The sequence below is a fragment of the Neopelma chrysocephalum genome, unplaced genomic scaffold (genome assembly GCF_003984885.1).
Source record: "Neopelma chrysocephalum unplaced genomic scaffold, ASM398488v2 Primary Assembly neopelma1_22, whole genome shotgun sequence".
NCBI classification, from domain to species: Eukaryota; Metazoa; Chordata; class Aves; order Passeriformes; family Pipridae; genus Neopelma; species Neopelma chrysocephalum.
This window is the reverse complement of record NW_020897689.1, coordinates 12,164,841-12,187,695: the sequence shown is the minus strand read 5'-3', so window position 1 is coordinate 12,187,695 and position 22,855 is coordinate 12,164,841. Positions and strand designations below refer to the sequence as shown.

The window sequence follows — 22,855 nt, the reverse complement described above, 5'->3', positions numbered from 1 at the left end:
CCAAAACCGCACCCCACCGGCACCCCACTACCGGCTCAGGGTATCCCAGGCAGGGGGTCGACAAGTTCCTGCCGCGCTGCGTTTCTGCCGCGTCCGTGGCGGGCGGACCCCGGCGTTGCGGGGCAGCCGTGGGGCAGCGCCGGGCCCTGCCCGTCCGTTCTGTGGCTCCTCTCACGCCCCGAACAGTGGGGCTGGATGCGCCCCGGGGTAAGCTGCAGGACCGCCCCCCCCGCCTCCTCCCTACCCTCTAACTTTTGGATCCGCCCCTCCCCTCGTGGACCCTCCGCCCTGCCCCAAACCCGAGGGCAGGGAGAGCGCGCAGCCCCCCAAAGCTGCCCGCCCGGCGCTGAGCCCGGACCGGGGGTCCCAGCCCTGCGTGTCCCCCCCTCCCTCGGGCGGCCCGGGCCGGCGCCGGGCGTCCGCGGAGCCGCCTCTCCCAACGGCAGCACCGCAGGCGGGGGAAGGGGATAAATATTTTCTGCTCCACTTCCCATCAAAAAAGATTAATCAGAACCTGTAACTTTTCAGGAAACATAACTGTAAAGTGCCACGGAGCTGTGGGAAGGCAGCCCAGAGAGGGTGGGCAGATCAGCCCCCAGGCGCAAGGAGAAGCGTCTCTCAGCATTTACTAGACAAAGGCTGGGTGCGTCTAATTATGATTATTAAAACAATTTCCATGACGATGTCTAATATTATGTTAATTTGAAAACAACTGTATATGAAAACTGTCGACTATAATACCTAAATTCATTTAATGAAACACATCGTTAAGGCAATTAAACCTCCTGGATGTGATTAAGGAACATAATTACGACACTGTTCTGCGCCATAATTGGGTGTCTTTAATCAAGGGGTAAAGTGATCAGCAACACAGCCATTAGTTTGTATTGTTCTGTCTCTGCTGTCCATCATTCTGATTAGGAATTAACCACCGCCACCAGCTTGGCGTGGTGCGTGCCTGTGTGTGTGTGCGCGTGTGTGTGTCCGTGTGAGTGTGTGTTCGTGCATATAACATCGCAGGGCACATTTGCTGCAATATTTACCGCTTACTGTCTCTGGCTACCGAGCGGGCTTTCTTTCCGGGGATGTGCCCCTGGAAGGCGCGGGCGCTGCTTGGCTTTGCCCGGCCGTGGGGTGGGGGAAGACAAGCCAGGTCCTAGCAAACTCTTGGAGCGGACGGGACCTGGGCTGTGGGGAAGGCAAGGGGCTGGAGGAGGCCCACGCTCTGCCTCCCGGCTCCCGTGGGCAGGGTCCGAAGTGTGCGGGCCGCACCTGGAATGCTCCCCGCCGGCTCTGGGGAGCGAGGGCGGCCGCTGCCGCCTGTGGCACTTGGAGCGGTTTCTCCCTTCACCACTCTTTCGTCTGTCACTGCTTCGGAGCGACGGGACAGCGGAATGAAAACCCTGGCTACCGCTGCCGCCCGACTTTGGGCCCCCTTACTTCGTCTTCGATTGCTTCGGAGGGGGGCGAGGGGTCCGTGCCAGCTAGAGGTGCTGCCACTCCTGGCTCCACTCTCCTGTCTCCCTGCACCGAGCATCATAGCTGGGAAGCGGCGCGAAGCCACTGGGCCAGTCCCTGGGAAGGTCTTGCCAAGGCGAGCGTCGTGTATGTCGGGGCTGAGGGGAGGAGAGAAGCTCCCCCGCCCCCCTTAAATCTTGACAGATGACTTAGCCAGAAATGAACATGTCCCCTTTCAAAAGAGCTTCTTCTCGGTTTCCAACCGCCCTACCGAACCGGGATCTCCCCCAGCCTCACCCGGAGCTCCCTCTGCCCCCGCCGCCCAGCCCGGCTCCCTTCCCCGGCCCCTTACCCCGACTCGGAGCCTGAGATTGTCCCAGCATGAGTGACATTGGCTTTCCTAATGTAATGACTTATGAAAGATATAATCATGTGTTAAATTGAATCCTCCGCTTAACTGTTAATGGTGTGCTCTGGGCACATTTACGTATTAGATGCTATGGTAACTAATTACCACTAGAAGAAGGGATAATACACTTTCCAGACTTTGACAAATAATTATGAGTGTTCACATCCCTGCTAGCAGCAGTTGCAGCGGATCTGCTGGAATGAGTAAGTGAATAAATGAATGGGTAAGTGAACTTGTGTGCATGGAGGGAACTAGATAATGAATAGTGGTCAAGTGAGTTTTCTTATTAAAACCTTTAATGAAAATGTGATTTAGGGTGGAAGAGGGGGAAAAAAAAGTGCGACGCTGCCTCTAAACGTAATTAAATCGCGTAATATAAACATCAGAAACATAAATAAGTTTGCTTTTAATTAAAAAGCAGCAGTCAAAGTAAATTATCCACGTGCTCGGAAACTTTACAGCAATTAACACCTTTTTTTTTTTTTTTTTGGTGGTGGCGGAGGGGGGTTGTTCGGGGGTTAAATAGACGAGCCAGGACTCTACGACTCTCTCCCGTGTCATTTTTAACTGTGCTCGCACCGCCACTGCCCACAGGCCGGAGGGATCCTGAAGCTGTAAGCAAATGGCGAAACAGGTCCTTATTGGAGCGGGACAAAACTTTGGGGAAGTCGCTCCGGGCTCCGCGCCGGCCCCGGCCCCCGCCACCCTCCCGCTCCGCGGGGTCGCTGCTGCCCGTCGGGGCCCGTCCGGCGTCTAGGAAGGCTCCGGCACTAAAGGAGCCTATCAGAGGCGTAACAGAGGTTCTCCGTGGAGTATTGCTCTTGGCTGAGGCAGGCGCCGCAGGGGTTAAGCCGCTTGTGCCCGCCGCTCCGGGGCCATCCTGCCGGGGCAGGGGCTAAGGTGGGACCCGCTGCCGGGAGCGGGAGACGGCATGGCTGCCCCGGCCCCCCGGCCCGACTCTGGGGCTCCTACCAGCCAAATACGTCGCAGAAGGGACATCTGCTAAATGAGCAAAGAGCTGAAGCCAGCCCCATTTCCCCGGGGTCACCCATCAGCTCGGTGTCACCCAGCCCGCCCCCCGCACATCCCCGAAGCGCTCCGGAGGGGAATTTGCTTTGGTTCGGTTGGTTCTCCAGCCTCAGGAAGGGTTAAATCTTTCCCCAAGCCCCTAGTTGCCCTTGTCCTCTCAACCTGATTCAGAGACGTGTAATAAAATAGGAAGCAAATTTATGGTCTGTTTCAAGCACTTTACTGCTGTATTTTTAAATTCATATATGCACATATAAGAACTATGATCTGTGAATAATTTGAAATGCTATAGGAAAATGATGTATTTTAGATCAAACATAACCGTTTTCTTACATAATTGTGTCGGATTAAAATAAAAAATAAAGATACATTTCGAACAGAGACAAAGCTGAAAATCTAATGACCGCCATAAACTGCTAGACAGCCATAAATTAACGTCTTCATCAAACACTGAAGGGATCAGTGCTTATCTAAATCAACAATTATTTCTTCCGAGAAGTTGCAGAACAGATTGCCCCTCTAATACTGTTTTTAAATGCTCATAATTGAGGATTAGGGGAAACAATCGCCTTTCCAGAGTAAACCTCCTCTCACCAGCCGAAGCTCTCCAAACTCACCGAACACCCAGTCCGCTTCCCTAGGAACCTCCTCGGGGTCCCGTCCCCTTGTACCACCGCAGCATCCCTGGAAGCTCGGGTTGCTTTCAGGAAGGGGCGGCAGGAGTCTTTCCTCACCCTCCCTCTCCCCTGATTTTGTCGGGGGCCGGTGCAGGTGGGAGCGCAGGGAGCCCAAGCGGCGCCGGGAGCCCGGCGGGCAGCGGGAGGGGAGTCGGGCGGGCGAGGGTGCGGGTTCTTGCCGCCGCCGCGGGCCGGGGGCATCCCGTAGCGGAGCCATCCCGAAGCGCCGGCATCCCCCCGTGCTTCAACCCCGGGCTCATCTAATGCCCATCCGCTTTGCAGGTTCAAAGCTTCAGCGAGGCGGCACTTCTCCCAGCTGCAGCCACCTGCGATGCCGCTTTTGCGAGAAGCTGCTGTAAAGAATTCATTTTTAGAAAGCAACTGAAAGATACGTTGCGAAGAGAGGCGATTCACTGGCTCACAAGATGGAAATTAAACAGTGAAAGACTTGCTGCCTGTAGGAGGTTAGTTAGCGACCAAACTATTTGGAAGAAAGGGGTAGTTGGAAAGATGAGCTGATAGGAAAGAAGTCACTGTCAAAAGTCATCACAGGGTGTTTGCTTACTGAATTTTACTCTCCCTGTAGCCAGAACTTAGACTTTTATTCAACTTTGCCGCACTCATAGCTGCTGGTTTTGGGGAAAAAAACCCAGCCAACACATCAAAATCGGTTTAACAAACTTTTAAAGATAGAATCCTGCAAGGCTTCCAGCAAGAACAGCTGAAGCTTAGACTTCTTTTGATTATTTATTTTGGTGTAAGTAGTTTTGAAGACAAGCACATTTCTGCTGTTACGAATGATGGACTCACACAACCTCAGTACCTGAGATCCCAGGCAAGGCTGATGCATACAATAGGCTATGCAGGCACAGTACTGGTTTGTATGAGGATCAAGATCCCACTATAGTTTCTTGGTTTTAAATGAAAATGGGACATTGTCTACTTTTTTTTTAATATATGCAGCAATTGTTTCTTCATATTACTATTTATAAACATAGACAGTAACTTAAGGATCACAATACTTTCATAAGCATAGCTTCAAGAGGTGTTTTTATAATGAGATAATTTTTCTGATATGTTGAGGGTATGTGGCCAGGGTACATATGCTGGTTTAGGCAATAGGCAGAAAAATACTTAATTTTCTATGATCTGATGGAATAGCTCTACTCACGTGAGTTAAGCGTATGTCATGTATAGATTAATGTCTTGAATAATTTTAAAATACAGTGCAATGCAAGTAATGGTAAGAAAGTACTTAGTATCAAACAAAACATTAGATAAAATACAATGTTAAGAGATCTAATTAATTCCTCCCTGCCAAGCTATCTTTCAGACATTACGAAAAGCTCACTCAGAAACGTGCCCTTCTAAGATCTCAAACAATGCCACCTTTTTAATTTATAAACTTCAGTAACTTCTAATATAGCCTGGAGTTAAAACAGTTGCACAGTTACACATACATTTATCAAACTCAGAAAAATGCTGCAGGTCTGTCTTCTCTAGGACATATCTTCAACAACCCTCACAGACATACCTGACAAGCATTTCTGCATGAAGGAATGAAGAAACACTGATGTCTTTAGGGTACAACCTTGATATTAAATACCTACTTGTAGAACTCAGTAGCTATACAGTGATACCTAGAAAAGTCAAGTAATGCTTTGCTGGTGCAGTGCTGTATATTGTAGCAATTTCATTCATTTCCCCTTTTAAAATGAATGATCTGCTAAGACAGAATATTTTACTCTAGGTAATACATCTTGTACTACACAGAGGTTTGCAAAGAGAAAAGCCTAGGAGCTACATTTAGGAATAGCTAGTGGATTGCAGATCTTTATATTAATTTTAATACCGTCCTAGGAATGTCAGATGTACTAGGTTTTTTTCCTCATCTGATGAGAACTGGCTTATATTTCATGGGGGGATAAAAAACAGACTTGATAATTTCCTAAATTCAAAAGAGTTGCTTTATGCCAGTGCCGAATTAAAGGTTTGGTTTTTTTTTCCTTACAGAAATATCTTTCAAGATCAAGTTACAGAAAAATGCAGTATGTTGAAACAATAATTAAAAAATCAAAGCAATAGTTGTGAATCTGTGAGAAAAGTGTAAACATAAGCTGGAAAAAATACCATGGACAGTCATTCAATATTAAAATATATATATTCCTTTTTATTGCTTCCTTGAAATACAAAATTCATTTAAGATGTTAGATTACTAAAATAATGAAGTTTCAATTTTCTTACTCAGAAATTCACAATATACCTTAGTCAACTTACGAGCCTGAATGATGGATATTAACTATTAATGTAGAACCTAGCTGTTTTTCATCTATATACAAATGTCAGTTTGCACAATTAAGAGCACTTCACAGTCTTTTGAATGACAGAAAGTTCAGTAATGACAAAATAAAAGATCATGTATAATTCTACAAGAGAAATTCACAGACCAGTAATTATTCATAAAAATAGCAGTGCCAAAAGTAGTGACATGCAACTGGCTTAAAAGCATAAACTAAAGAACAACGCTTACATGGTTTTATGTTAGTACATTAGGATATATTGGCAGAGATATGAAAGTCTAATTTACAAACAGGTACACATATATTGGATGGTTTTTTAAGTAATAGCTTATAGCAGTCTTGAGTGCCCGCATGAAAATAGAGAAAACACAATCTGTAGATTACAATAATAATAATAATTAAAAAATGAGATTTTAGCATTCACATTAGTTCATGATAAATTAACTTTTCTTCTTCGGTGTTATAAAGGGCTGTATTGACTCTATAAACCCATTTTATATGAGAAAAAAGGTGCTTATATATATTTTCTAATAGTAAAAGATACTATTGATACAGCCATAGATATCAACAACTCATAGTCAGAGGCTGGTAGTGACCAGCTGAGTCACATCTCAAAGTGATGAGTGAATGCACCATTTCACTGGAGGAACAGCAGAGAAATTCACGGGGTACCCATGCACCCCTCCTGCCTGACCCTACACCTGCCAGGTCAGTGGATGCCAAACACTGCTGGGTTGGCAGGGCAGACCTCCTGCTGAGGTGGAGAGCTGGGACAAGGAAGAACATGTCTGACTGCCTCCCACCACCTTTCCCGGCAGCCCCACTGGCACCTGAATGATTGCAAGTAGCACTGCTATTTCTGCTTAGATGATTTTGCCATCTTAGTGCTCCAGTGACAGACACCCAGAACTGGTTGCTTCTGGGTATTACACCAGAGGAGATCATCAAAAACAGCATTGTGCCCTGCGTTATGAAACATGCTCTCCTTGGCACAGCACTCTGTGGCCAGCTTTGCTCCAGGTAGTACTTCCAGGGATGCTGCACCCTTACCCTGTTGTGCTGCCTCAGTTTATTGACCAGAAATACCAAAACCAGGGGCCTTTGAATCCCAGCTCCATGGAGACTGACTGACTCCTGAGACACAGCAGCTGCTGGCTCTCAATATGTCACCTCCTCAGTTACTGAGTACATGGACCCAAAGGTCTAGAGCAGGATTTCCTCTGTCCTGCTCTAGCTGTCGTTGCTTTAGATGGGGGTGAGGTTCACTTCCTCTGCAGTTGGAGCATGCCAAGGTATTGATGCATTGCTTACCAGCAAAACCAATCTACCAGGAGCCTGGGTTACCGGGAACACAATTCCAGGACAAGCTGGGCAGGCCCTGCTTAACATTTGATTATTTTAGTGCCTGAGCAAAAAGAGCATAAAACTTTTTTCCCAGCAAAAAGCTGGCCTCTTGTGTGGTGCAGAGACTGCTTTCCAACTCTGACGCAAGGCCACCATGTGTCTTCATGGAGGTTTCCTGCAACTCTTGGGAAAGATTCTGACTATTTTTCTTTTTTTTTTCTTTTTTATTTAAATGGAGCATACCCTACAGATTTAATTTGATATTTTGGAGACAATCTAGTTCTTCTTTTAATTTCTAAATAGATACTATACCAACTGATTGCAAACTAATCTGAAACTACTAACGATTTCCATGTCCTTTTGGCACAGTCCTATTATGCCCTATCAAATTATGCAGAAGCCAGTGATATTCTAATTCAAAATCCTAAAAATAGACCACAATTATAAAAAAGAGTCTTCTGTTTAAAACAAATGCTCACTGTTATTTTCACAGTTGCTTCAGGTTTGTTTTAAAGTTGGATGCCAAAAAAAGATTTATCATAACTGTGGTATGAGACATTTTACAGCTTACATTTAAGCAATAATGGAATACAGTCAACAGTGTAATGATACCAACATTTCCTCTCCCAATAAACGAGACTCTAATGACCAAACTGGATTGTGAGCTATAGCCGAGTACAGAACAGCTTCTACAGAGTAACCGCAGGAGTAAGTAACCTGAGTACAAGAATCTCTCCATAAAAAACAATTTTATTCTGTGGCACAAAACAATAATCAGCTTTTGCTGGTGATTAAATATTGAAGCAAAGTTAAAGCATTGAATTAACTGCAAAGCCCATTTAATGTAAGTGTACTCCAGACTTCTAGACATTATAGATTCTATATATGAATAGAAAATGTTCATCCAATATATCTCACAAAACCACAATTTTCTCCTTGGAGGACTTGGAATGTGGCTGTGCCAATCTCTGAAAGCCTTTCTATGGTTGCTGATGCTTATTTAGGGTATGTGCTTTACACGAGTAACTGAACAAGCTCCTACACAAAAACAATAAATAATTCTAATCCTTAGTATGTAGGTAGCAATTTTCATCCATAGATCATGAAGTCCTTCAGAGATGAGTAAAATTTATGATTTTGAAAGACTTACACTGGCACATTCTAAAGAGAGATGGTTTTTGGGAACACAAGGCAAGGCCCACAGACATGGCTATTCTCCCATCACAATTATCATCTTGGCAAATTGAGACTGGACAGCGATGAGAATCCTCATCAGTCTCCAAAGTGATGCCTGGGAAGAGAGACAGAGTCTAAAATCTCAGATCCTATGCACTAGGAAATTGATTTTTGAAACAAGAGCTGGTCACCCAGTGAAGCAGTTTGGGCAGTCAGTATACAGACAACTGCTGTGGCTGCCCAGAATTTTCACTCACTCAAATTTTGGCCCCAAGGAAAAGCCTACTTTCCAATTTTGCAGATGGACAAGTCTGTTTCCAAACACAGGTCACACCACTCTGCCTATTCAAAACTTAGGCACAGTAAAACAATATTAAAAAGTAGTTTTAGATACCACATTTGCCCTTGAAGGCCTCTTCCTCTTTTGCCTTTTTAGAGAAATGGACAAAGGTAAAAAATAGTCAAAATAAATGCATGAACGTGTTACTAAGAAAACAGTGAGACAAAGAGAACATAATTTTTGAGATGACAGAATCTTTTCAAACAGGCTCATATATTTCCTCCATGAAGAATATACCTTTTTGGCTCAAAAGCCAAAATAGATAATTTAGGCTTGATCCAGAGCCTATTAAAGTCAACAGAACTTCCTTTCTGACTTTAAATGACTGCAGGGAAAAAATCATATTTAACCAGTTTGCAACAAAAAAAAATAGTAAGAGAAGCAAAGCATACAACCTCAGTACATAAAACTGAAGTTAGAAATGTGTTGCCAGTAAGACATTCTTGCAAATCATCTTCCACCACCCCACACAACTTCCATCACATCTTCCAAATAAGGGCTAAGACACTCAAGACCATGAAGAGAACAGAGCAAATAAAAAGTTAGAATAATAACCATTAGAAATGCTTTCACTCCCTAGAATTAAGTTCCCCCTTTCTTGCTATTATGCTTCTTTGAGCAGATGCTGAGATGATGGGTATATGGGACCTCCCAACCTAACAAGGGTGAACCCCCATGACAGAGGGCTGCTGAGCCTGTTTCCCATATAAATGGCCTGGATTCAGCTTGCTCTCATCCTCCCTGTAAATATTGCTCATCTCATGGCCAGGAGTATGGGGATCCATCTTGTAGGGATGCTGGGTTATTTACTTGGCCAGTCTTGTCATCTCATCTCACTTCTCACAACTCAAGCAGGACAAATTGAGTTTGCATGTCCCTGCATCTTATATCTACCTCCAGCCCGATGGCTTTTCTCCTTAGAAACAAAGAGGAAGGAGGTAAAAGCAGAGAGGGAAAAGCAAATGTTTTCAAAAATATAAAGCTGAGTGATGAAACAGAGCAAACATAGAGATTAGTAGAAGGCATATAGGCAGCTGCTCAATTTCTTAAGGACCTTAGCTTGTAACGAAAGGCAATATCAACGTCTGGCAGGAGGATACCAAGGCCCATACGACTGTTATCAAGTCTGACAGCTTTGTTTTCTGCTAGTTCTACATCAAAATGAGACAATAGTATGAAAAGAAACATCTTCATCTCATTCATTGCGAGGAACCTCCCTGGACACATGCTGATCCCAGAGCCAAAGGGCATTAGAAAATACTTCAGTTTTCTTCCTGCCTTGTAGAATGTTGTTTTCTTCTTTCCATTCTCTATGTATCGATCAAACTTATACTCCTGAAAATAAAAGAGAGAGAGACAGCGTGATATCTAACAAGGCAGTTACATGAGCTGCTTTCTTTGCACAATGGTAACGCATCTGAAACCCAGAAAATAAGATAAAGAGGAAGACAAGGAGCTGACAGCTTCTTCTTTATACTTGGTTCCCTCAAGTTTCATTAACTCACATTATCTTTCCTGCAAAGAACACTCCTTAAATCCACTTACTTAGCTTAGCCCTTTTACATCAAGTTCCTTCAACTTCCACATCTCATCCACTGAGTGTCTGGCCTGTATTGATTGTAATTAGATTTTGACCGCTTTGTAGCAGGGACAATGAACCTTAGTGGAAGGACAATTTTCTTGTAAAGCATCATACGCACTTAGTGTGGTGCATACATCATGAATAAGGATAAACTGACAAATTCTGCAAATGCCTATGAATAAATTAATGCATTGCACTGATCTTGCTCTTGCAAGCTAGAGCAAAATCCATCCTTCTTTTGCACCTAGTGGTGCAGGTTATTTGAAAACCAGATCTGATGCTTTGCAGTCAATTTTCATTTCAGTTGGAGATAGTTGCTGCTTAATTTGCCACATCTTTCCTTTAAATGTTTTGCTCCAGAAGCTGTGAGTAAAGCAGGACAACTGCCAGTAACTGACCATTACAAAGTAAGGTTTGAGGTTGTACTTGTAACCTACGTTCCATAAACTGAACATCTTTCTGACTAATTTCCAGTAGCAGGATCCCTGTGTAGAGATAGTTCATGTTTTTGAATGAAGGAGATCTGGCATCCTCACTCAGTCAATGGCAAATTAACCACTTACAAAACCCTCCTGCATGCTTTGAATAAAAATGACAGACACTTCTTGCTTATGGTCACTCATTAGCATTTGTCCTGCTTTGCATACATCTGCTATAGCAGCAGCCATTTGGAGCTGGCTGGGAACAAGTCAGTCAGACAGAAACCGACCTCAACTGATTACAAAAACCCACACCACCGTTAAAAATACACTGATACTGATTTACCCACCAGATTAGAGGCCCTGAAGACCATGCACTGCAGGTCTTGCTGTTGAGAAAAAACAGTGTCAGGGGAGGTGGTCTATGAGAAAGGGACTGGATGTAACTCTGGGTGCTGAAGAACAGGAGCCTGTTTCTCTAAATGGCAGAGGCCTGGATATTCCACAAAAATAAAGGTGATTCTATGTCTACTTCCACTGACAAGTAACGCTTTTCAATCTCTTTGAACACCTCAGCCAAAAGGAAGCATGCCCTTATCTTTTCCCCTGGGAAGTTATTGCTTCAGTTGAAGTAGCACAGTAACAAATGAAAGCCCAGAATAACAAGAAGATTCACTTCCTGAAATCTAAATCCTGCTGGTCTAAAAAAGCACCACTAAATATGAACTGCAATAGCTTAAAAACCCAACCCAATCCCATTCAGAGCTCTTCGCTTTGTTCAAACATTTCCACAAGGTGCACTTCTGGTGTCTGGAGCAATTAAGAACTGTGGTATTGAACACACAGACACACTGGGTCAAACCTTATGCTTTCTTTGTCATGATAAGAGCCTTCTGAGACTTGTACTTGCTTTTAACAAAAAATAAATGGGTGTCTAAGGAATTGGGAAAGCAGAAAACAAGTTCAAGACAGGAATGTAACCAATGACAGTGACTCAGGCTTGTGCTGCTGAAGCCCCTTGAGTTGAGTAGTGTTTCCTTAAAAGCTAGTTCACTAGCTACATAAAGACTAATTTTTGACAATGAAGAAATTTTCAGCTATGCATGAGGTCTCCTAGAAGAGACAGGGTGGCTCAAGGCAAGGAAGACGTGAAGACAGTGAGCAAAGACAGGCAATGAAGTTCTGTGTGGATGGCCTGCTACAGGTATTATGAAAACTGAGCAATCTCCTGTGATTGATGTAAGTCAAATCTTGTATTTAGCTTTGTTTGGGAAGTCATCATATAGGGTTTCCTGCAGGGTTTCCTGATATTTCACTCAACAGGTTTTGCAGAGTTAATTTACTGAGATCCTCAACTAGCTGTGTTAGGATTTAGGGGTTCACTTATTCACTTCATAGAAAACTGACTCATTTATTTAGGCCTTAATGTGTGGAGAAAGAGGTCACCAATATATGCTTACACTTATACAATATGGTGCCAAAGCAGAAGATAGCTTGAACTTCAATTTCTGTATCCAGGAGAAAAAGCATTGCTACAAAATTATCTCGTCAAGCTGCCTGTTTTCCCAGGAAAAGTTTTCCCTAAATACATGACAAGCTCAAGACTGCACCTTTCAAAAAATTCATTCTCCATCTCTATCTGATCCTCAGTAGTTATTGTTGAAAGCACACTGCATATTTTAAGAACCAAACAGAACAGTGATTTCCCCACTTTTCGAGAGGGCCCATGTGCTGAAATCAATGTACTGCAATGTGTGGATTGCTCATTCACTATCAAAAAGATAAAATATATGAACTAAAGCTGTACTGTGAAAGCTGAGCAGAGCTGATACTAAGCAGATATATTCAAGCAATGGAAATATGGTAATATATTCCGGCAATTATTGGATAAGGGAGGGGATCAGTTTCCACATTGATGCTTTTGGTCTAGGACCTAAACAAACAGATGGACTTTTGACAAATCAATAATGTTCTCCAAAATAAAGTGTTAAGAATAAAATGAAAAAAAGCTTATCAGTTAGCTGCTATCTATCCTTTTTAAGGATAAAACTATTAAAAAACTATTTGCCAGTAGACGGATTATTTTTAAAATCCTATTTTTTTTAGCAGGCTTTATCTTCATTTCTGGGTGGGGACAGTCAGCAGAACCCTCCTGGAAGTAATTTTAATTTTCATGGCTCCAGCGTTCATTCCAGTGACTGCACCTTACTCCTGCTGACTCCAACATGCTCCACACCTCCTCTCACTGAGGCTGGCAGGGTTCCTGCACAGCGAGATGCTGTCCCACACCAACCAGACACTTGATTCTCATCTTTTCTCTGCAACCTCACATCTTTAAATCCCTGAAAGGGAGAGCCTCAGGGAGCAATGTCTCTAACATGGGCTTTCTACAAGCATGCAAAAAAATCCAGTTCTTCTTTGCCTCAAATGCCAAGGATGGAAATCAGCATGGGAGACAGCCATTTGCTCTAGGAGTATAGGAGGGTGGAGTGGATCAGGTACAAGCTCTTGCCTCTGAGGCAGAGGAGCCATTTAACAGCCTCAGCGTGCACCCTTGCTCTTCCTTGCTCTTCCTCTGTTGCACCCTGGGCTGGGGACAGCAATCTGGGGAGCAACCTAGCTGAGAGGACTATTCAATTTGCATGCAGGTGGTGAACTTCTGAAGCCGTATTAAGGCTGAGGCAGGGTGGATTAATTTCGAGTCTTTGATATTCATTAACTCGAGCGTCAGAGAAAAATACAAGGAGATGACACAATTACCCTCCGAGCTCCGCTGCAGAGCAACAGCTTTACAGTCTCAAGTTCACAACACTCTAATTGATCAAGAAGGGGTGAATCCCTACGAAGGGAGGTGAAAAAGCATAAGGCTCAAGTAAGACACTGCTATTATAGGGCTTCAGAGAGTCAATGATGCTTTGCGGGCACTTAGCTAAATGGCCCACATTATTTGCTATTTAAACCACCTTCTATTATTCAGCCCTCCTTGGGTATCAAATGATCCACTGCCAAACAAAGCCCACATTTAGCCTAAAGTTTATGGTAGTCAATGTGCAATTGTCAATTCCTTTGAAAGCAGTCGCAGTCAGTCTCATCACCATATTTCTCTCTTCAGGCCATGAATCCTTTGACCTGTAGGGCCGTAGAAAATACATCTGGAAGTAGGAAGATTTGTTCCACAAGAAGGAACAGCAGTAAAAAAAAAAAACAACCCACAGATCACAAACGGCTTGGCTGCTTCGATGTGCCTGGAGTAGAAAGAGTAGCACCAGCTGAATGTTTACCTTAGGATCTTCATAGACCTCAGGGTCCATGTGTAAAATCTGCGGGTAAAGGGCTATCCAATCTCCTTTCCTCAAAACGACTTCTTGATTCCCTTCAAGCTTGAGAACAAAGTCCTCCTGGCTGATGCGGATGTTCATGGAGGACGAGCACATCCTTAAACTCTCGTTTAAGGCACTCTCTGCGATTAAACAAAAGCAGAGGAGGGGGGGAAGCATCAGAAATATGGAAGATGACTGGAAGTTATACATGGCTACAGCTGCTTAATCTCGATGGGTTTAGTAGAGCAGACTAAAGGAAAAGAAAGGGAAAAAGCACATAAACCAAACCAAACATAAAGCAGAGACCAGGAGGAGGCAATAAACACCCCCGCAGGGCTGGGGTGAGGCAGCCGGGATGCTGAACCTCCCGATGTGATTCTCACTGATGGTGCTGAGAAATCCTGTCGGTTGTAAGCAGTACCAAGTTTTGGGTGAAAAGTCATTATTCAGGCATCATGTTGAAAACAAGGCAATAAAAAGATATGAACGCTTTATGCATTTACATATATTTTGGCGGTTGCAAGCAAACACCAGCCAAAGCATCCATGGAGCTGTTTAGCTTGCTTTTCAAAAGCTGTTGGATGTAATGGCAGGACTATATGTTAGAAAGATCATTCTGCTTGTTAATTCTGCAGTCATTCTGAGAATTTTTAAATGTATTTTCTTTTCAATGCGCTACGCTGCCAAATGATAGTGTCTGTTACGGTCAGAGTGAATGAAAGCAATTCATTATTGCTTGGTAATTTTAAGAGAGAAAGACACTTCTAATTGAGTGAGAGGAAACAAAACATAGTTCTTTCAGGTTTTGGGGAAAGCAAGATTTCTGTCTCCACCATCACATTCTGGAAGGCTCCAGAAGCTGAATGTCCTTGCTTTCCCAGTGGCCTTCACCTTTTGCTCCTAGCACGACAGATTTTATGGCTAATTTCCGGCAATTTATCCTGGCAGTTTGAGGAGGAATTCCTTTGGGAATAATATGCATAATTTGCATAAATCATTCTGATAGCATGTATATCAGCATGTAGCTCCTGTCTAGGGCTGCATCTCTCACTTTGTAATCAAAACTGACTATTTTTCCACCAGTGTGTATGGGCACTGTTATATGTGACTTGATTCCTTCTAATCATTAGTGTGAAAAACAGCCTAAAATAGGGTTTCATGTGCACGTAATCATCCATTTGTGTCTGCATTTACGTTTTGTGATATCAAATAAGCCTCCTTATCAAATAAGTGTTCACCAAGGCACTGCAATTGCTGCACCCAAAAGGTTAGTTTATTAGAGACAGTAGCTACCCAGTGTAGATGCCTCTGAAAAAAAATAATAACAAACGTTCTTTCACTAAAAATTAAATCTGGTGCAGCATGCATAGCAAATAAAGTGGCCCTGGATGCTTTCTTGCAGGAGGTTTTTCCTTAAGCATGCATTTGTCTAAAGAAATGAGGCTGCGGTCAGCTTTGCGTGGCCAGCGCTGTGATTCAATGTGACGTACAGTGAGTCTGTGCATATTCTTTTGGACTGCCTTCGTTACTATAATCAGGCAGAGTCAAATCGGCTTGTTGGTGACGAAGCCAGAAAAGAACCCTGGTTCCAGAAGATGGCCTCTACTGCGGATAGCCACAAGGCACCTGACACGATAGATTTCAACTGGCAGCGTTCTGGCAACAAAACTTTGCGCGGTACAAAGAAAGGGTCCAGTCTCTGCTCCAGACTGCCTTCAACCCGTGGAAAATGAAGCTGGTAACTTCATGCTGGTCCACCATTTGGGAATGGTGGCGACATGCATAGCAACAGCAGAAATCAAACGAGGATGAGGGAAGGAGGGAAAAAAAAGAGAGAAATAATTATTAAAATGATGCTGCGAAATAGCAGGTTTATGTTTAACCGCCCAAGTGATGCGGTCACATCCTATCGGTGGACACTCTCCCAGAAAACGCACAGTCCCTGCCCGCTGCCGGATCCCAAATGACAATCGGGCAGCATATCTTACGCAGAAGTTAATCACAATAATGGAGCACAAAGTGTGGCTTAGCGGTCAGATCGTAAATGACAAATCTGTTTTACCTTCCAGTACCAGTTATGTGTGGAAGGCAAGCTTGGCTCTTGCTCTGAGCGATCATGCCGATAATCATTAGATGACAAAAGTAATGAGTCACATTATGATCAACAAAGGAGAATGGAGCTTATATGGCTTTGCAGGCTTACATTAAAAAAATAGACAGTCAGCTTTCCACAAATGCCGGAGCTATACATTGAGAGGAATGACAACTGCACAATAAAACTGCAGCCTTTACTTGCAGTTGTCATAGTTCAGCAGACACCAGCCATCGCCGCTGACAGACCAGCTGGGTAGCTTGGGAGGCCTTCCATTCTGCACCGTGAGGTACAGTAAATTATCTAGCACGGTAGAGCAACATCTGTTTCTGTGCTTGTGCCGAACAAACAAGGCAATTTAAAGCATACCAAGGGATAACCAAGCAGCAAATGAACATGACCCTCATTTTTTTCCTCCCTTCTTACACACATGAGATGCTAAACTTCACTGTGTGAGCGCTACATAAAGAAGCCAGGCTGTTGTTTGATAAGGTGTTGTCAGAGAGATTTTACATATTTTCTAGAGAGAGAGAGAGGGGAAAAAAAGAGAGAGAGAGAGATATCTCTCATAGTATTGTTATTCTTAGAATCCTCCCACTTCTCTCTTCATTTCTCATATACTAAAGCTAGCACTCAGCTTCCAATTCATTCTAGACTTTTTTTTTTAAAAAACTGTTTCAATATACTTATAAATATTCAGTCTTTAAACCCTAATTTGCTATACTTAGTTCACATGCCTTCAAGCATTTGTCTTCCAATTTCCACTGAATAAATGCGTACTAATGAGAAATAGAGCAAGCTGCTGAGGCAAAGCTGGGTGACTTGAGCCTGGCCTGCCACCAGCTTGTGATAGGCAGGCAAATTGAGTTAAAATGAAAAGTCTTGTCAGCTGAAATACAACATGGTAGCCAAACAGCAAGCTGTCAATCATCCAGCCAAAACAAGGGACTGCAGGTAATAAAAGGTCATTGCGAATCATAAGTGCATTTGGCTTTCGTAGGCAAGTTAATTTTAATTAAACATGATCTCTATCGGTAAATGTTTTATAAAACTTATTGTGCAATAATGGATTGTTAATTTTACACTAACACATAGCAGGTAATAGGGTATCATAATTATTAGAGTGTATTGTAGGAAAATAGCTATTGAGTATGCAAATATTTGGGGGGGTCATTTACCCACAGGCATCATGGTGTGCCAACACAAACGATAATTTGAAACAAGTACATTTGCATCTTACAAAGAACTAAATGGTACTGCCCAGCCCATTCCAGAAAAATATATTTATTTCTTTCAATCCAACCAAGGATTTTAATGCTTAGCATTTGTGTTATGAATATGCACTCTGTATTAGTTGTTTTTGGGTTCCTATCCTTTCTCATGTACAAAACAATTTTTCAAGCTGTGCTTTTTTTGCAGGAAATATCTGGGATTCAGCAATGACCTGAGGCAAGAATACTTCACCATATAAATGAATGGACTAATATTAAACAAACGAACTGACTAAACATGCCTAGCATTAAACATGCACTAAGTATATCTCCGCTTTACCCTTGGCATTTTCATTATAACCATTTTAACTGACAGACCATTCTCATGTGTCCTTTGCCATGTTAGAACTCTTTTGTGAGCCGTAACGACTAACAATGTATGTTACTCAGTGCACACAAATACACATTTGGATTTTGGGATTGTATTGTCCTACGTACACAATATGAAGTGTGCTGCCCCAGAAATGCCATCAGAAAAAGATAATGAGGGCCAACATTTGCTAGCTTTGTTTTGGGTTAAAAGTGTTTTAGTTTTTTGTTTGTTTTGGTTTGGGGGTTTTGTTTGTTTGTTTGGGGTTTTTTCTGCCTTTTTTTTTAATTAAAAAAAATCACATAACTGTGCTTAGAATTTAGGAATAAATCAGGCCATGTTGTTCTCTCGACCCAAAGAACCTGACCACAATAACGATGCTGCTTCCCGAGAAAGACTTTTAGCAATTCATGCTTGTTCTCCATAGAATGAGGAATCAAAAAAAAGTCTCTTGTTATAGTAGGCCAAAAAGAGGACGAAGAATCAGAGCGCTTAAAACAGGAGAATGAGATGACAAGGTGATGAACATGCAAGAATCCCACCTGGTCTGCCTTACTCAAGAGCAGGGACACAAATCCCAGTTTCCTACGCCCCGGGTTGGCACAAGGGGAGCAGGAAGAAGAAAAGCTCAGCCTTGGAGGTTTGGGGTCAGTGGCCTGAGCCTTCCTGCAACGGGGGAATTTTTGGTGTGCAAACAATGCAATTTGGGACCTTTGTCCCGCCTCCACATTTATTAACAAAACATCCCTTTTCCCCTTTCCACCGAAGCACGACTTTAATTCTCTTATGGTACAGATTTTTTTTCTATATTATTATTTTATGGGACAGTATCCAGCCCTTTATGACTTAAGTCCCAGAAGGATTGAAATCGAGCTTCTGTTCATATCACATTATGTTTAACATGATTATAAAATTTAACAAAAGTGTTACAAGAATACTACAAAGTAGGATGTGGCACTTCCCTCTCAACACATAAATCAAATGCTACCAAGGTACTTCAAGATTTCAAGGAGAAGCAGAGAAATGACACAGTTAATGTTTTAAACTGTTCATACTGTTTTGCACCAGATGGTTTAAGTGAACTACATGCTTTTATTTTCCTGATTCCTACACTTCTGGGGAGCCTTTTTTTCCCCTTCTTTTCCTTGCCATTCCCATCTCAGTCTCCAAATACAAACTAAATTCTCCTTTGATCTTCTTGATGCTTGGTAACTTATTGTTTGGTGTATGCTAGCTCTGATGTGAAGCAGATTTACTCGTGTTCCTTAAAAGTACATTAAATGCTTAGAATGTCAGAAGTGTCCTTGTCATCCAATATCTCCTCTATTTCAAAAGCATTCTCCATCGGTTAGAGATAAATTTGCATCAAAACAACCATGACTCCAGATGAAACCAACTTAGTAGACTCATGCTATATAAGATTAATATTAATGCTCTAACATAAAGGAATTGGATCAAACTCAATTTTATATTTGTACTAGAAGAAGCAAATCAAGTTTGAACATAGGTTCTTGAGACATGTCACACTGGATTGTCCTGGAGAATGGCAGCTGTTACTTAGATCCAAACCAGGCACAGAGACTGCACTGCTTCACCATCATCTCTTGACAAAGCTTTGTTTAAGAGTGGAACACCAGTTCACGCCATGAGCTACCAAGACATAATAGACATGCGCTACCAAGACCTATAGACATGAGCTTGTTTTGAACAGGGGACTGTTTCTGATATTTAAAAAGAGAGGATTACTGAACCTTTAAACTTCTATTCAGCTGTTGTCTACCCTGTGGAGACTTCCAGATGCTTAAAGGTACCTACCTGCTATACCCTCTCTCCTCTCTTGGGCTAATGTTACCATTTCTCTCGCCAGTGTCTGTGCATTAGCAAATGAAGTGAAATCAACAGCTCATGCTCTGAAGGCCTATACAGCTCCTGAATCAAACAACTTCCAATGGCCACTGGCAAGGGTCTCCCTTTGAACCTCTGATCCAGAACTGGAAGATGTGTAGCTGCCTTAAAGTTCGTTATGTTGAATAAAGGTACTTTTTCAGTACTGAAAACACCATTTATACTGTGCGAATTTTTATCTTCTTATATTTCATTTGGAGGCATTGCCCAACAGAAGCCTGCTTTAGAAGTCTTTTTTGTTTTGTTAAGGAGAGAAAGAAAGAAACTGCCCATGGAAAAAAATATATTTGCAGTTTAAATACACTACCCCACTTTAATTTCAGAAAAGGGTCTTTCTTGGCAGTACTATACAGAAGTATTTGAAATGCATTAACACATCGGCAGATGCTCAGAATCAAACAACTTAATAGGCATCAACTTTTTTTCAAATAATTGCAAAGCTTCGATTTAGCCTTTTGCATACCTTGCATAGTTAATTACCTAGGCTTTAATGTTTACATGCAATGAGAGTATCTACAGCTATAAACTACATAATTTATAATTGATGTAAATGGCTGTTATTATGTCAATTAGGCAGCTGTGTCCTCCACCTTCTCAGTAAACAGAAATGAGTGATAAACTGAGTTTGCCGGGAGAGCCCCTCTTCTCTTCCTAACAGATAAAAATAAATTACCTAGGTAGACCAGGTTGTCCAATTGTTCTCTGGTGAGGTGGATGTTATATGTGGGCCCTCTCTTTTGACCTGTTGACTGCAGCAAATGGTCAATCTCGTCACGCACCGCTGCAAGAGCTTCTGGGTGCCGCAGAAGATAATACATGGCCCAGAATGTAGCTGGAATCGTGTTTCCCACAGAGGCCCACAGGAAGGCAAAATGATGTGCTGGGAGAAAATAAGTGAAAAGGAAGATTAATAGCGTTTATTACACTGATTAGATTTGCAGTGTGCTAATTAAAAGATGTTAGGACACAGACCCAGCCAAGGATCAGTGAATGCTAATGAGGACCAATAGGCTTCTGAAGTCTAATTTTCTGCTTAATGAGAATAGTTTGAAATGTAATGTCGGGGGGGTGGGGGGAATAAGGGGAGGAAATGCAGCTCAGTTATAATCTTTCTCATTATCACCATTAAGTATCTTGTTTTACCACCTCAGCACAAAAAAAAAATCAATTATCATAGAGGGTTGTTTCAGAGTAAAACATTTTATCATTAGCCAATTAGAAAGAACATAAAAAAATTTCAAGGTCGCCATTTTGCCTTTTTATTTCAAAGGTCTATAGTAAATTATTTTATTTTAGACAAGCAATCATTCATAAGTTTCCTACCTGCTTTGTCATAATCTCCAAGCAGCTCATATTTCTCAAATATATCTTGTCTGGCTTGGACCACTTTTGACCCTCCCAGCCATTTTGTCATGTTCTGAAGTAAAAAATGATGTATAAGCTCCTTTCGAACCTTCTTGGTAGCTCCTAGCAACTCAATTGGTATGTTTGCAGCTAAATAGGGAAAGCTGGCATCAAACTTGATAAATTTGTCTCTGATTTCACTAATAACTTTGTGGCCATCTGCAGCAGGAACTCTTCCATACAGTGTTACAAAACTGGCTTCAAACATTACAGAGCAGCAGAATTTGTACATTTTTTCTGTTTCCCAATCTGTTGCTTGTGAGCATTTCCATTCAAATATATCCTGGAGATTTTTCATCATGTGGTCAGAAATGATATCCAAAGGCTTGCCTTGTAGATACTGGTAGATTCTGTGCAGGTTTTCCTTGAGATCGGGGAATTTTCCTTTTGACAAGGCTGGGTAGTCAAAAGTTTTGGAAGCCATTTTATTAGCGAATTCATGAAATTCAAGTTGCTTGCTATTCCGGATGACATAAACATATTGAAATGGGTCCATGATAAAGGTAATATATCTACCTGAATAGAAGAAAAGAAAAAATTAAGAGACATATGCATTTTTATAATCTGGTGACACTTTCAGAAGCAATAACTGATAAGCCAAAGACTGTGAAAAAAGCATGCAGAAAAAAACCCAAAAAACCAAAGATATGTGAATAAATCTGCACAGAAAAAATAATAAAAAAAGCAATAACTTTTATTTAGATCCTCTTTGTCAGGTTGCAGATTCCACCTGTGCACACTTTGAAGGCTCTTCTAAAATCAGTGTGAAGCCATTTCTGTTAAGACTGATCTCCTGTTAGTGCCAACAGTGGAGTGTGATTTCTTCAACTGTAGTGCTCTGAAATAAATCATTTACTACTCTGGTCTAATTCATGAAAATACAGTGTGGAGTCATAGGAACATTTGAAAATTGAAGGTTTTTACCAGTGGAAAGTGAGAAACATACACATTTCACCTTCATAGAGGAAAGTGGATGATGGGGGCTGGAGTGGAAAACATGCCACCTAGGCAGCTTTTTTCCAAGTAGATGACACAGGAACTCAAAATCTGTCAGTTACAGGTTTAACTGCACACAGCAAAACCCCAAATTTTAAACCTTCTCCCACATCTGTTTTTTCCCCCTGAAGTTTTGCTAACTTTTTGTTAAGAATGTGCTTAGTATGCTTAACATGACTACCTTAGGATGTGAATTTGAAGTCATAGCTAACAATGTAGAAGGCTACCATTTTTACCATGGGTCCTCCTTTGGGGTACACACAGTCCCACTGTGTCAGAGTACACCAACAACTTCCTATCCTTCCCAGGGTACTTAATTAGGTGACATAGTGATAACTTCAGCTGCTTGTACAGAGGGATAGGATTGCATCAAGTCTGATGCTTTTTTAAATCGCCCCTGCCAGAAAAAATCTTGCAATTTCTCCCTAAAATTCTAGTCAGCTGCTAAAGAAAAGCATTTGGGTGAACTGTCATGAATCAAAATGTTAATGCTCCCAAAGCTCAGTTAAATCTTAACTGTTCATACATGATTCTAAATTTAGAGTTCCTGATTCTTACCTTGAATGAAGACGGAAAAAGGTACTTATTAAAATGTACACATCCTCTGTGAAATATCCCAGTTACAAAATCTGGAAAATAGCAAAGTTTCCAGCACTTACAGCCTAATTCTGTCTTACTAAAGGGACAAATCTCCTTTGATTTTAATGGGAACACTACATGCTTAACTGAGGACCAAATTTGGCTCTGTGACAGATGTCCAAAGATAAAGTAGTCACTACCACTAAAAATGTCAACAAGTATCCATGGTTACCATATAGTGATA

At 42.1% G+C, this 22,855-nt stretch overlaps 1 protein-coding gene and 1 long non-coding RNA gene across 4 annotated transcripts in view; one reads left to right on the top strand and one right to left on the bottom strand.

Moving 5' to 3' along the window:
• The first annotated feature begins 1,483 nt into the window (after positions 1 to 1,483).
• LOC113973326 lies at positions 1,484 to 3,097 on the top strand. The gene is made up of 2 exons (XR_003536235.1): positions 1,484 to 2,070; positions 2,462 to 3,097. It is a non-coding gene; the product is annotated as an uncharacterized LOC113973326 (long non-coding RNA).
• Positions 3,098 to 5,569: 2,472 nt separating this feature from the next.
• LOC113977832 (25-hydroxycholesterol 7-alpha-hydroxylase) overlaps positions 5,570 to 22,855 on the bottom strand; it is a 131,167-nt gene continuing 113,881 nt past the window's right edge. For all 3 annotated transcript variants that reach the window (XM_027704335.1, XM_027704414.1, XM_027704492.1), the window contains exons 3-6: positions 20,956 to 21,552; positions 20,306 to 20,512; positions 14,016 to 14,194; positions 5,570 to 10,068 (exon numbers count right to left, since the gene is read on the bottom strand). In XM_027704335.1, the coding sequence (XP_027560136.1) occupies positions 9,772 to 10,068; positions 14,016 to 14,194; positions 20,306 to 20,512; positions 20,956 to 21,552 (1,280 nt within the window). In that variant the 3' untranslated portion in view covers positions 5,570 to 9,771. The remainder of the gene's footprint in view (positions 10,069 to 14,015; positions 14,195 to 20,305; positions 20,513 to 20,955; positions 21,553 to 22,855) is intronic.